The sequence below is a fragment of the Leptodactylus fuscus genome, chromosome 9 (assembly GCF_031893055.1).
Source record: "Leptodactylus fuscus isolate aLepFus1 chromosome 9, aLepFus1.hap2, whole genome shotgun sequence".
Taxonomy (NCBI): Eukaryota; Metazoa; Chordata; class Amphibia; order Anura; family Leptodactylidae; genus Leptodactylus; species Leptodactylus fuscus.
Window position 1 is genome coordinate 16,585,813 of NC_134273.1, and position 14,654 is coordinate 16,600,466.

The following is a 14,654-nucleotide window of genomic DNA, read 5'->3' on the forward strand; positions in this document are numbered from 1 at the left end:
GTGCTGGGGTAGCACTGAGCGAGTAAAGACAGGGGCCAGGAATGTTAATGACTATATACAAGGATTCTACTTGTTTATGTTGACATTTGTTGTCTGTTACATGTTACATTGCTGCAGCTTCGTCTCTTTGTATCCACATATGGACAATCCCATTACAGCTTTTCCCTACTGTCCTTTATTAGTAAGCCCTACCATTATTTTTTAGGGCCATGTTAGTATATTACCCATTGGACATCTGGTTTTGTTTTGTTCTTTTTTTTTTTTTTTTTTTTTTTTTAACATTGAGCTGCTCTGTTCTATTGTGGTTGGATTTTAGCTAATATATAAACCTCAGGAAGGATAGGCATGTTCATTTAAAGGAGTTGGGATAGGATTGGGCATAACATGCTGCTTAGTAGGTGTCCTAGCAGTCGGACCTACAAGAACAGGGGTCCTGCACCCCCACCTGAGTGAAGTAACAGGTCAAGGATGAAACTGCTGCTCCATTTATTCTCTATTATCAGAACCTCCCACGCTAGTATACAAGACTTCTCCCGAGCTGCACCACTTCTCTGGAATGCTCTACCCCGGACAATCAGATTAACTCCCAATTTCTACAGTTTCAAATGCAAACTAAAGACTCATCTTTTCAGACAGGCCTATCACATGTCCTAATGTAAACCCTTCTGTACTATAATTAGAATCCACAAAATTTAACCCTCCTCTGTCCCTGCTCCCACACTTCCCCAACAAAACTTGAACCAACCCTTTTCAGCATCAGACACACCACGAAATTATAATTGGCCTCTATATTGTGGCATATTGGGTTTAGGTACAACTGGTTACTACTGGTATGTATGAAATTATCCTATTAAAGTGAATAAGACTGAGTTGCAATACCACACATAACCTATGGACAAAAGTGGCGCTGTACCTGAGAAAAATAGAACTTAGGATAGGTCATCATCATCCATCATAATCAGGCTTTTCGGCTACCGGAAGCCATATACTACATATACTAGGTATATGGCCGGAAGCAGCACTGCTCCTGTTCAAGTGAATGGGAGGGGGCTGCAGTACCAGGCACCACCACAACTGTGTATGGACTGGAAGCTGTATATGGTGTACAGAGCTCTGTATACTGGATTGGTGGTGCCTGGAACTGCAGCCCCAATCCCATTCACCTGAATAAAAGCAGGCTGGCTGTATACTTAATATATGGCTTTCTGTGGCTGATCAGGATAGGGTCCAGGTGTCAGACCCAACCCATCCTGTGGATAGGTCATCAGTATCAATTATCTTCAGGTCCTGGACAACCCCTTTTAAGTTGCGCTCCACTAAAAGTGAATGACAAACTCCAAAATTTCTGCCTGTTCCGACACATGGACTAGTCTTGGGGGTGGGTCACATTGCAATGATTTTGAGGTGGTCTTTGCTGAAAAATCAGCACCAAATTCAATCCTGAATCTGGCTCCCATTGTATCCCCTCTATATGTATCCATATATTCTGCTCCTCCTGCTCTATATTATGCCGTCTGCAGATTACACTGCATTTCCAAGGGACAGGTTCACTTTATGAAAACTGGGCAGGTTCTCCCAAATCCACTAAGGATCCTGACTACTTTTCAAGATTCATAAGAAAGTTGAACATGCTCACTGTACCAGCGGTGACAAATGTTATATTGCCCCCTGTTGTTAAGAATGTGTATGTGCAGGGGCAGGAAAACAAATGATAAATGTGGAACAGTTTTTTTTTTTTCAGATGACTGCAACATTCTGTCTAATCTGCCGTGCAGATACTTTTATGTTTTCTGCGCTTACAGATGTATCGCGCTGAATTTTTTTCTGTTGGGTTCCTATAAAATATGGGTCCTAAATGCTCGGATACATAGTGATGCAAATTATATATTTTTACGTATTTTTTTCTTCTTCCATTAAAAACAATGGAATACCTACATTTAATAGCCATAGTGCAGTAAAAAACTGAAAAAGTTCATCTGAATGAAAACTAAATACATATATTATACACAGAAAGTAGAGCTGCATTCACATTTCAACAGGATTCAGAGGGGAAATCTTAATATTCCTTGTTTGGTTACATTGTCTGTACATAGCTTGTATTCTGAGAAATGTTTATAGCAGACTCTGGACAGTAATATGATGTAGCAAATTTGCCCTTGTACTTACAGTAGTAGCAGAATAATGAGCTCAGCTCTGGAGTATAATACAGGATAAGTAATGTATGTACACAGTGACTGTACCAGCAGAGTAGTGAGCGCAGCTCTGGAGTATAATACAGCATAAGTAATGTAATGTATGTACACAGTGACTGCACCAGCAGAGTAGTGAGCGCAGCTCTGGAGTATAATACAGCATAAGTAATGTAATGTATGTACACAGTGACTGCACCAGCAGAATAGTGAGCGCAGCTCTGGAGTATAATACAGGATAAGTAATGTAATGTATGTACACAGTGACTGTACCAGCAGAATAGTGAGTGCAGCTCTGGAGTATAATACAGGATAAGTAATGTAATGTATGTACACAGTGACTGCACCAGCAGAATAGTGAGCACAGCTCTGGAGTATAATACAGGATAAGTAATGTATGTACACAGTGACTGTACCAGCAGAATAGTGAGCGCAGCTCTGGAGTATAATAAAGGATAAGTAATGTAATGTATGTACACAGTGACTGCACCAGCAGAATAGTGAGCACAGCTCTGGAGTATAATACAGGATAAGTAATGTAATGTACTGTATGTACACAGTGACTGGACCAGCAGAATAGTGAGCACAGCTCTGGAGTATAATACAGGATAAGTAATGTAATGTATGTACACAGTGACTGCACCAGCAGAGTAGTGAGCGCAGCTCCGGTTTATAATTCAGGATGTAATTCAGGATCAGTACAGGATAAGTAATGTAATGTATGTACACAGTGACTGAACCAGCAGAATAGTGAGCGCAGCTCTGGAGTATAATACAGGATAAGTAATGTAATGTATGTACACAGTGACTGTACCAGCAGAATAGTGAGCGCAGCTCCAGAGTATAATACAGGATGTAGCTCAGGATCAGTAGAGGATAAGTAATGTAATGTATGTACACAGTGACTGTACCAGCAGAATAGTGAGTGCAGCTCTGGAGTATAATACAGGATAAGTAATGTAATGTATGTACACAGTGACTGTACCAGCAGAATAGTGAGCGCAGCTCTGGAGTATAATACAGGATAAGTAATGTAATGTAATGTATGTACACAGTGACTGAACCAGCAGAATAGTGAGTGCAGCTCTGGAGTATAATACAGGATGTAACTCAGGATCAGTACAGGATAAGTAATGTAATGTATGTACACAGTGACTGCACCAGCAGAATAGTGAGTGCAGCTCTGGAGTAGAATACAGGATAAGTAATATAATGTATGTACACAGTGACTACACCAGCAGAATAGTGAGTGCAGCTCTGGAGTATAATACAGGATAAGTAATGTAATGTATGTACACAGTGACTGCACAAGCAGAATAGTGAGCGTAGCTCTGGAGTATAATACAGGATGTAACTCAGGATCAGTACAGGATAAGTAATGTAATGTATGTACACAGTGACTGCACCAGCAGAATAGTGAGTGCAGCTCTGGAGTATAATACAGGATAAGTAATATAATGTATGTACACAGTGACTACACCAGCAGAATAGTGAGTGCAGCTCTGGAGTATAATACAGGATGTAACTCAGGATCAGTACAGGATAAGTAATGTAATGTATGTACACAGTGACTACACCAGCAGAATAGTGAGCGCAGCTCTGGAGTAGAATACAGGATAAGTAATGTAATGTATGTACACAGTGACTGCACCAGCAGAATAGTGAGCGCAGCTCTGGAGTAGAATACAGGATGTAACTCAGGATCAGTACAGGATACGTAATGTAACTTACTGTATTTATAATGGGACTCAATGTTTTATGTAGATTATTAAACTGGTATAACAGCTGGGTGACCTTTATCCAGCACTACAATTACTCATAAATTACATTGACGTTATTAACTATTTGATGAAAGATTGACGCCTGAAGGCTAACATGTTATGTTATGTTATATAGCCCTGCCTGGCTCTTGTTTCCTATAGATGATTGTGCACATTACTGTCTGGACTGTAACTATTACATTCTACATTGTCTTCAGCCTTTCAGTAAGACCCTCTAATTAATGGCTGAAGCTTGAAGTTACTTTCCCGGTACTCTTAAAGTGCTTTTAAGTATAAAAAAAATCTTGAATTTGTTATACTCTCTCATCTCGTTCCAAACGTTTGTTCTGATGTACTATCCCAAACATAGCGCACTGTAAATCATGTACTGTATATGCAATACCAGATGCTTAGCACCCGGCAATTAAAGAATTTGCGCAAGGAGCACATAATAGAAATATGTATTTTTGTGAAAACATTTTTCTTAATTCTAGGACCACCTGAGTCCCCAATGTGAATGATGCACAAGCGCACATTCGTGACCACCCCTCTGTTCACTTCTATAGGACTGACAGAACACTGTACTCTTTAATCTGTCCTTCCCATAGAAATGACTAGAACTGTAGCAATATATGTACACTGCTGCTCCACTTACACGGCGGACTCTGGGGCCTGCATTGTAATGATCACTTTGGAAGGGGGTCCCAGTTGTGGGATTACCAGGATCAGAGACTGAATAGCAGGTACCCCTAGAACCCAGCATATAATCCATCCCCACAGATAGATAGGTTAGGTGAACCTGAATCAAATTGTGTTGTCCCCTTGTGAATCTGTGGCTCCGTTGCTGAGATATTGCCATTTTTGGCAATGTGCAAATGAGCCTTCGGGAGCAATGAGGGCGTTGCATTGCTCCAAAGAGTTCATTTGCATAAAATTGGAAACATAAAGTTACTGAATGCTACATACATAAAGTATATGATGTCCTCCCCTGCAAATAATAGACTGATATCAGCAAATCACAACATACATGTTTCAGATGACAGTCAATAAAGCTAATAGGGTTCAATGAAAATGAATTTAAAGAAAAAGCTCCATTCTTGTCCATGTAGTATTGTGTAATAAGTGTGACAGGCGTGGTCTAATAAGGGATGACTAGAGTTGGTAGATACTTGTTTATTATTATTAATAATAATTATAAAAATAATAAAAAAATAATAATAATAATAAAAATACATTATAAATATTGTTATATATTAATAATATTGTACATGTGATTTGGGTTCATGTTTATTTTTATTCTCTCCATAGGGCCCAAAAGGTTATCCTGGGCCACCAGGCCCACCAGGAGAGAAGGTATGTACTCCGAAAAGACCCCCAAGTATAATGATAGCAGCGGTAGCGGCTGTCACCGGGCCGCTACCGGGCAGTTTATGTAGAGAATCCATACTTCATCCACAGAAGTCTATGGAGAGGGAATGGGGAGGAGGGGCTGTTAATTGGAATACTGTGTCATTCTGTGCAGTGGTAGAGTTTTATCTTGAAGATACAGTAGTGTTAGAAAGGCTCCCTAACTCAGTGTAGCAGATTTTAGCAGCTGGAGTTATTCGTGTGTCTTTTCCTTCTTCCTCCCCTCCCTTTTCCATAGACTTTTATATAAAAAGTAACTCTGCCATATAATTCGAGAAGTAACAATATTTCTTTAATAAAATATAGTACTAAGTTTCTTATATTTACTGTACTATTTATTCAGCAACTGGAACTATGGTTTAAGAAAAGATGAAGGATCTGACATGTTAAAGGAGTCTGTCAGCCAAGCGCAGCCTATCAACCCAACTCCACAGATAGCTAGATTAGGGTCAGCCAAGCCCAGCATATCAACTCAATCCCACCAATACATAGGTTAGGGTCAGCCAAGCCCAGCATAGCAACTCAATCCCACCAATACATAGGTTAGGGTCAGCCAAGCCCAGCATAGCAACTCAATCCCACCAATACATAGGTTAGGGTCAGCCAAGCCCAGCATAGCAACTCAATCCCACCAATACATAGGTTAGGGTCAGCCAAGCCCAGCATAGCAACTCAATCTCACCAATACATAGCTTAGGGTCAGCCAAGCCCAGCATATCGACCCAACCCCACAAATAGATAGGTTAGGGTCAGCCAAGCCCAGCATATCGACCCAACCCCACAAATAGATAGGTTACGGTCAGCCAAGTCCAGCATATCAACCCAACTCCACAGATATATAGGTTAGGTTAGAGTCAGCTGAATCAAACAGTGTATTCCCCTTGTGATTCACTGCCTCAGTTGCTGAGATATCACTATTTATATCAATATGCAAATGAGCTCTTTGGAGCAATTAGGGCATATGGGAATGCCCTCATTGCCCCTAAGCTTATTTGCTTATTGACAAAAATGGCAATATTTTGGCAAGAGAGAGGCACTGATTCACAAGACAAAATCTCCTATCTGTGGGGCTAAGTTCGTATTTGGGGTGTTGGTGATAGACTCCCTTTAACAGTCTCCTTTGTTCCCAGAGGAGTAGTCACCACCTTCTCACTTTGAATACATGTGTGCTTGACTTGGGGGGTGCAGTGGTAGCAGGACCCCAAGTGGACTCCATGGGTAGGTAGGAGCCCTATTACAGATTCTGCACTGGGGTCTAGGAGCTTCAAGTTCCACCCTTTCCTTTAACACTATAAACAAGCAGAGTGTACTCCTCGGGGGCAGTGCTAATGAATTAAGTTGTTCCCAGGAGGAGGCTCTTGGCTCCGCCCACCTATGGATACCTTTTGAAACAATATGTGTAAGTGTGACCTTAAGCTGAGGAATAAAATGTATTTTTTGGAAACAATATCATTGTTACAATCTGCAAACTTCTGTTCTTAATTTCATTTTGACTTCACAAAACATTATTGAAAATGTCTGTTTTCTTCTTCTTCTTTTTTTTTAATTAAAAATGCTTTTAGCAACTTCCAGTATGTGCTAAAACAAGTCGAGGTGTGCTTCAATTAATATCAAGGCAGACGTTATTAAAATGGATTGGCAAGCAGCTGCTCATTGCCTTGAGCTCTGTCTCCTCTTTATGTTGATAAAATAAATTAGCACCAAAGTACTTGTTAATCTGCTGAATGGATTACTGTGCTCGGCGGTCCTATGGGGGTGGGATGTCTCCATAATGCCTGCCATGTGTCATTAATCTCCGCTCCAGTCACATCACTACAGGCAGGACTGAGAGATTTGGAATAATACGCAGGGTACAAGCACTCCTGCTGCTGGGGTAGCCGTCATATCAAACATCTGCGTTACATGTCTGGGTTTTGTAATGCAAAAAATTGATCTGTTTTGCTTTACCCATAGTATGATATGAGCCCATACTGTACCCCAGCATACCCCGGATTTTATAAAAGAGGTGCAGAGGAGTTAAATCCAAAATGGTGGATAGGGAGCATGCAACTGCACCCACATTACCTATAGATACATAAGAAAAACTCCATATGCTTCTGTACAGAGCCTGAGCATGAGATCCTTAATGGGATTTTTCCATGAACATAACCATATTAAAATTTAAAGTTTTTTTTCAGAATATTAAAGTCATCTTAGTGGTGACGTCTTTTGTCTTGATTGGTTGCCAATGAGTTTGATTTTAAATGGAGAAACTTTCTATGAACAGAATATCAACCATGATGTCCTTATTGTGGTCGGGTTATCTTCTCATACATGTAGTGTCCTCCTGATAACCAGCCATGATGTCCTTATTGTGGTCAGGTTATCTTCTCATACATGTAGTGTCCTCCTGATAACCAGCCATGATGTCCTTATTGTGGTCAGGTTATCTTCTCATACATGTAGTGCATTTGCCTGATAACCTGCCAACAATAAGGACATCACGGCTGGGTTTCTGACAAGTCCAAACCCATAGAAAGTTCCTGCATTCACCTATTGACAACTGATCAATACCAAAGATGCCTAATATAGTTAGCAAAAATCTTACTACATAGAACTGACCACAATTTCCTTGTAAAATTTCTTCATTACCAAGACTCATGGGGGGAGAAGTAGTGCGCCTCAAAGAAGTTGTCTGATTTCATTAGATTGACAGTAATGTTCTTTCTGCATTTCCACATTTTTGTAATGCCACAATGTTACAGAGAGTCTTGAACGAAGTCTTGTAACCTAAGGCCTTATTCACATACAGATGCTGCCACTGATGTTTTGATGATACGGCCATGTTGTGTCAGTGGTTCATCCATTTTTCATGTCACTCAAAATTGGAGCAAACCTCTTGACGCTAGGTAGCGTTGCATCTCCATTCAGGTCTGTCGGAGGAGCAGAACAATAAAGAGGCGGACTGCTATCATAGCGGTAACACATGGATTCCAATGGACCCCATTGACTATAATGGGACCAATTCGGTCTCAAGTGTTTTAAAACTAAAACTGATGGAGGAAAAAGCCCTCCACGCTGGACTCCTTTGTCTTAGCAACCCGCGGGGGTGCTAATGGGTGCCCCCTCACCCCAGAGGGAGGAATCTCAGTCCAACACCAGCCTGGGGCTCAGATTTTGCACAGAACCCATTACCTAAGTTATTGTTATGCCCCTGGTGCTTGGTCATGAATGAATGGTGAACAAATTTGCAATTACTTCTCAGTCTCCGTAAAATATCTGGCCTGGAAAAGCTGCTGAATTTACCATCATCCTAGGAAATTTGTGTTGCTCAAGCGGTTGAAGTGCCGGAAATCTTGCACGTGCTTGACTTTCTGCTGAAACACTTCTTTCACCGCTCAGACATTTTGAAAATGAATGCACAGGAAAATGTAGATAAGATCGCAAATCTTTATGGAAAGTTTAGGGCTTTGATGTTCATTTCTGCCTCCCTTTATAAGCGTATTATAAAGCCAATATCTCCATTTTCCATGTGTTAGCCCTGCATTCACACCACATCATCATTTATATTGGTATTTATGAGAACGGCTTGGAAGAAATCCCTCACGTCTATAAGACAGGCAATGTTACTAATTACTAATAAAATTATTTTACTTAGCACCATAGTTCAGGTTGTGAATTCCTAGATTTCTTCTGCTGGCTCTATAAGACTTTGCTCAGAGGCCACGTGTTCAGCTGTTGGCTGTAATTGGCCAACCTTGTGGCTTCCGAAAAAATGTCTGAAGCCGACAGAAATTAGAAGTAGTGTGGCAGTTTTCTTGAGGCACCGTGTAGTCCTAGTCTGAAAGAGGACCTTTCACTATCTCCACCAATGCTAGTTCTAAGCACTAGAGATGAGCGAGTAGTACTCGATGGAGTAGGTATTCGATCGAATACTACGGTATTCGAAATACTCGTACTCGATCGAGTACCACTCGCTATTCGAATGTAAAAGTTCGATGCAGAACCAGCATTGATTGGCCGAATGCTATACAGTCGGCCAGTCAACGCTGGTTCTTCTCCTATCTTTAGATGTCTTCTCCGTGCAGCTTCCCCGCGGCGTCTTCCGGCTCTTCATTCACTCTGCCAGGCATCGGGCCTGGGCAGAGCCGACTGCGCATGTCCGCTTGTAGTGCGGGCATGCGCAGCTGGCGCTGCCCAGGCCCGATGCCTGGCAGAGTGAATGAAGAGCCGGAGGACGCCGCGGGGACACTGCAAGGAGAAGACTGCACGGAGGATCCAGCCCGACCCTCACTCATAGACTTCGTAAGTATAATTTGATCGAACGTTGCCTACCCCTGAAATGAGCATTTCCCCCCCATAGACTATAATAGGGTTCGATATTCGATTCGAGTAGTCGAATATTGAGTGGCTACTCGAAGCGAATATCGAACCTCGAACATTTTATTGTTCGCTCATCTCTACTAAGCACCTATACCATGCCTGATGAAGGGACTTTAACAGTCCTGAAAGCTTGCAATCTGTCATCATTTTTTTGTTAGCCATTAAAAAAGGTATCAACTACTGAGGACTCTCAATCTTTACATTCTAAGCACCTATTAAAGTTTGCCGTTCCACTGATTCCAGCACAGTTGGAATTTTCTCTCTAGCCCCAACCGTTCTGAAGCAACAAGTGCAGTTAGTTTTGGTGCCTGATGTGCTATTTAAGCTCTGTACTGTCAGGTGGGCAGTGTCAGGCTAGGGGCGTGACTCAGAGCTCCAATCAGAGGCAGCCAGTGTCAGAGCTCAGAATCACACCATTTGTCTGCTCCTGCCTGACTCCGCCCTCCTGACAGTACAGTGACTAAAAAGAATATCAGGCACCAAAACTAACTGCACCGATTGCTCAGGAATGGTGTGGGCTAGAGAAAATATTTTAACTGTGCTATTAATTGATGTAAAGAGCTGGATTTTAAAGAGGATCTTTCACCACCTCCATCAAGAATTTCTGTCTCTATGAAATTTATACATTGGTGTGATGCCCCAACAGAATTGTACTGATCTCCTCCAAAAATGTGGGCTTGGAAATATAGCAATTTCTGGTTCTGAGGAATCACATGGTGTATCACATAATCCCTTTTGGGTTGTCAGAAGCACCCTCTGACTCCTAAAGAGTACTGGACGGTTTGTCCCATGATCCTTTTAATGGGGATGTACTGTATATGGCTGCCTTCTTTTAGAAACCGCACTATACCCTTCTATGAGTTGTAGCTGGTATAGCAGCCCAAATTCTTTAAAGTGATATAGGCTGGGGCTACACAATGATTTCGGCCCCAAAAAGCGTCCCCCGATTGAAGACTGTTGTATCTGTCTGCAACATCCCAAACCATGTAAGTGAATGGTTTATAAAATTATGGCAAAAAATTCCCTAAAATCCGTCTAATATTATTCAATTCTGACACTTTAAAAATGTGATTTTTTTTTTTTTTTTTGATTTTCATACATACCGTAAATGTAAAAATTTATTTTGCTACAACTCAATGTTGACATCACATAACTCGATGGCAGCGTCTCCGGTCCTCATCCTTCGTTGCCTCCGTATTTCAGCAGAAATCATTTGTAACAGTAGCTTAAGGATTTTTTTTTTATTTTACTTTCCATTTCCATGTCTGCCGTGCACTTATTAAATCAACCACATTAACTGCGGCTTGGCGGGTGCATTGGAAGTAAAACGAGATGCCAAGTTTAACAGAACCAGTCACGTTATAGACGGCACCGGGATGCCAAAATTCTAATAGTGCATATGTCTCGTAAGCCGGGGGTTCACACATACTGAATACTCGAGTGTATTTCACAGCTCTGTGTTTCATTGGGTGTCAGGTTGGGTTATAGGTCGGCGGTGTGTTACTGCTGGACTTTACATCCATGTACGGATTGGGTTTCCAAATGGATTTTTACATGCACATCCCAAATAGTAGTGAAAGTCTTCATTTACATAGAGGCGTTGTACCCCAGGTATACAATAGATAGGGATACATGAATAAAGGGGTTTTCTAAGATTACCGGGATGGTGGGGGATCCAATTCCCAGCAGGTGAGAGCTGTAGGACCCCTGCCAAATGGGTATCGATGACTTATTCTTAGGCCATCAATTGGAAACCCAATTTAAGGCATACTTGCCAACTCTTTCGGGAGACTCCTGGACGAGATGGTAAATCTCGTGAGTCTGGTGTCTAGCCTAGTCTTTATACATGACTTGGGCACTTCTATGTTATTTGCACACAATACAATGAGCACAACTCTGAAAGGGCAAGTGCTCCCATATGTACCGCAAGCCTATGTGTAGCTCCAGTGGTTAATATTGCGATCTATGGCGTTTCCTTTCCAGGTGCACACAAAGCCAGTCCATTGTTACTAATAATTAACCTTCTTTTTTTTCTTAATATTCCTTCTAGGGAATTCCTGGGATGGATGGCGAGGCAGGGGCGCACGGTTTCCCTGGCAGGCAGGTGCAGTAACTGTGCTTAACCATTATAGGCTGAGTATGAACAGCCATACAGTGTAACATGGGACAGCGCTTTTCTAGTTGGGCTGTGTTCACATTTGTGGCTGGATTGCTATTTTTATGTTCGGGTATGGGAACCGAATAACTGTAATCCATTATATGACAGACAAAGGACCCCATTGGCTAAAACAGGGTCTGTATTGTAGCCATTATGAGCTCCGTCATTTTTGCGCATGCAGGATAGACGGCATTTGGAAAGGTGAATCCTAAGCAAACCTCCAGTTTAAAGGGGTTGTCCAGGGAGTCTTGGGTCACATGATCAGAAGCAGCACTTGCCCTCAGGTCGCTTTTCTTCCTCCCTACTCTCTCATCGTTACAGGTGACCTGTGCAATGGGCTCTGGAAAACTGAAGTAAAGACGTCTGTGGCCGCGGCATCCGCCTTAAGAATGAGCATGTCGCTTCTTTTTTCCTGGAGCCCGAACAGACCACTTGCGGAAAAAAGAAATGACCAGCTCCTGTTGACTTCAATTGGAACCATTATTTGGTCAGGATTTTGAGTCAGATTCCGCCTCAAAATCCTGACCAAAAAACCCTGTCTGAACTGAGCTTTAAACAGATACCTAGGTAGGCGCCCCCCCCCCCCCCCCGCCCGCACCATACAACTCCTTTGTAGATGGATTTAAAGTCGATTTTCTCGACAGCAAGACTGGCATACCTTAACACAGAATTTATGTTCACTATGTCAATAATAGAGATGAGCAACTGGTTCATAAGAAATCAAGGTTCGTTATGAATTTTCCAGCAATTTTTGGGGTTTGCCACCCAAGGGTCACTTTTATACTCTTCAGAAGCCCAAGGAATGTGTGGAAAGATAATAATCAGTCTTCTCCTTCCTTTACCTCTTGTGGGCTACATCACAGCATCCGGTGTTCTTGTATGGGCATTTGTGATGTCAGCGGCCCCATGTCACCGCTGAGACCTGCACATTGACGTCATGACACTTGCGGCAAAGCATATTGACGTTGACGTGCCCCACGTGACCTCCAATGTCCAATCATAGGCCTCAATGGTGACCAGGGAGAGCTGACATCATCCAGGAGGCCAAAAGATCCTCAAGAAAGAACATCAGATGCCACGATAGAGCCCAGGAGAAGTCAGGGAAGTTGGAGTCTCCGCTGGTTACCAACGGACCCAATTATAGTCTATGGGGTCTGCGCTGGGGACTGCTTTTAAATGGACAGGGTCTCCAGTCTTTTGGGTCTCCATGCGAGGGCCCCGTGTGAACCTAGTGTATTTTATTTTTTCTCATCCAATGAATCTACTCTGAAGTCCGGACAGACCTTAGAATATAATAATCATTCGGCCCAAACAAATTAAGACTGAAATGAAAATTGTGGTCGAGTCTCTCGATACTCGTCCACCCCTACAACAGCATGTAAGTGGTCCCGAAGAGGTTTTGCCCTTTAGCCCCTTCATTGTTCGCGAGTTGCTAGCAGGTGTCTTATGACACACGACAATAAATTGCGCAAAAATTTCTAACAGACACAAACCATCAATTAATAAAATATGTGTGAGCTTCTCATAGATGAAGAATTCCACATTAGATAACCCAAACCAACGCGCCTGTCTGAAGGCAAAGTCACTAATGGCGATGAGACGATTTGTGGTTAGTGGTTTTCATGAGGATTTTACTAGAGGCAACATGAAAAGTCTGCTCATTGTATACAAGAGAGAATAACACAAGTGTCTCCATAGGAAGCTCACATACTCTATCTTTTATAACAGGGCTTAGCAGGACCAGAAGGAATCCCAGGCCCTAAAGGGATCAGAGTAAGTTGCTGCATTTTTTGGCATGTGTGAAGTGTTGAGATGTAATGATCATGTGTGATGGCTGGTGACGGATAACTACAGAATGGTGACTTAAGGAAATGTCTCCATAAAAATACCTACCATTGTCACGAGTGGAGGAGGGAGTCATAGCGTGTGTGCTTCAAAGCAAAATCCATCTTAGATCTCCTCATTCTGCAAACACACACACACAAAAAAAAAACATAACAAAAAAGTACAAATAAAAAAAAATTCTGCCCGGGGCACATTTTCTGTGTAAGAATTTTTCCTTTCTTAAAGGTTTAGAAGCGTGAATCAGATTATGTTTGTTATGTAAGGTCGATTTTTCTCATAGGGATAATCTCCAAATAGCGCCACATCTGTTCACAGGTTGTGTGTAGTATTGCAGTTCTGCTCCATTGAAATAAACGGGCCTGGGTTGTAATACCATTCACATTCTGTGGACAGGTGTGGAGTGTGCAGTCGTGTTTTTCTAATCCTGTGAGACCCAGCATATCACCGCAGCCCTGCAGATAGATAGGTTACTGTCACCAGAACCAGCATATCACCCCAGCCCTGCAGATAGATAGGTTACTGTCACCTGAACCAGTATATCACCCCAGCCCTGCAGATAGATAGGTTAGGGTCAACTCAATGAAATGGTGTTTCGCCCATGAATCGCAGCCTCAGTTGTTGAGATATTGCCATTTTTATCAATATGCAAATGAGCTGTTTGTAACAACAAGTTAATTGAAATTGCTCCAAAGACTAGAGACAACACCTTCATTACTCCATAGAGATCATATGCATAGTGACAAAAACAGCGATATCTCAGAAACAGGGGCAGCGACTCACAAGGACAAAACACCATTTGGTTCAGATGACTGTAACCTATTTGTCTGCGGGTCTGGGTTGATATGATGGGGGGGGGGGGGGGTTCTGGTGACAGATTACCTTGCATAAATAGCAATCCCTAGTATGACATTCCTTCCCTGCAGACCCCATGGG

General features: G+C 42.1%; 1 protein-coding gene across 1 annotated transcript in view; it reads left to right on the forward strand.

The window, feature by feature from the left end:
* COL24A1 (collagen type XXIV alpha 1 chain) overlaps positions 1-14,654 on the forward strand; it is a 158,910-nt gene that overhangs the window by 57,664 nt on the left and 86,592 nt on the right. Inside the window, exons 8-10 of the mRNA XM_075286987.1 lie at positions 5,258-5,302; positions 11,769-11,822; positions 13,605-13,649. Of these exons, the coding sequence (XP_075143088.1) occupies positions 5,258-5,302; positions 11,769-11,822; positions 13,605-13,649 (144 nt within the window). The remainder of the gene's footprint in view (positions 1-5,257; positions 5,303-11,768; positions 11,823-13,604; positions 13,650-14,654) is intronic.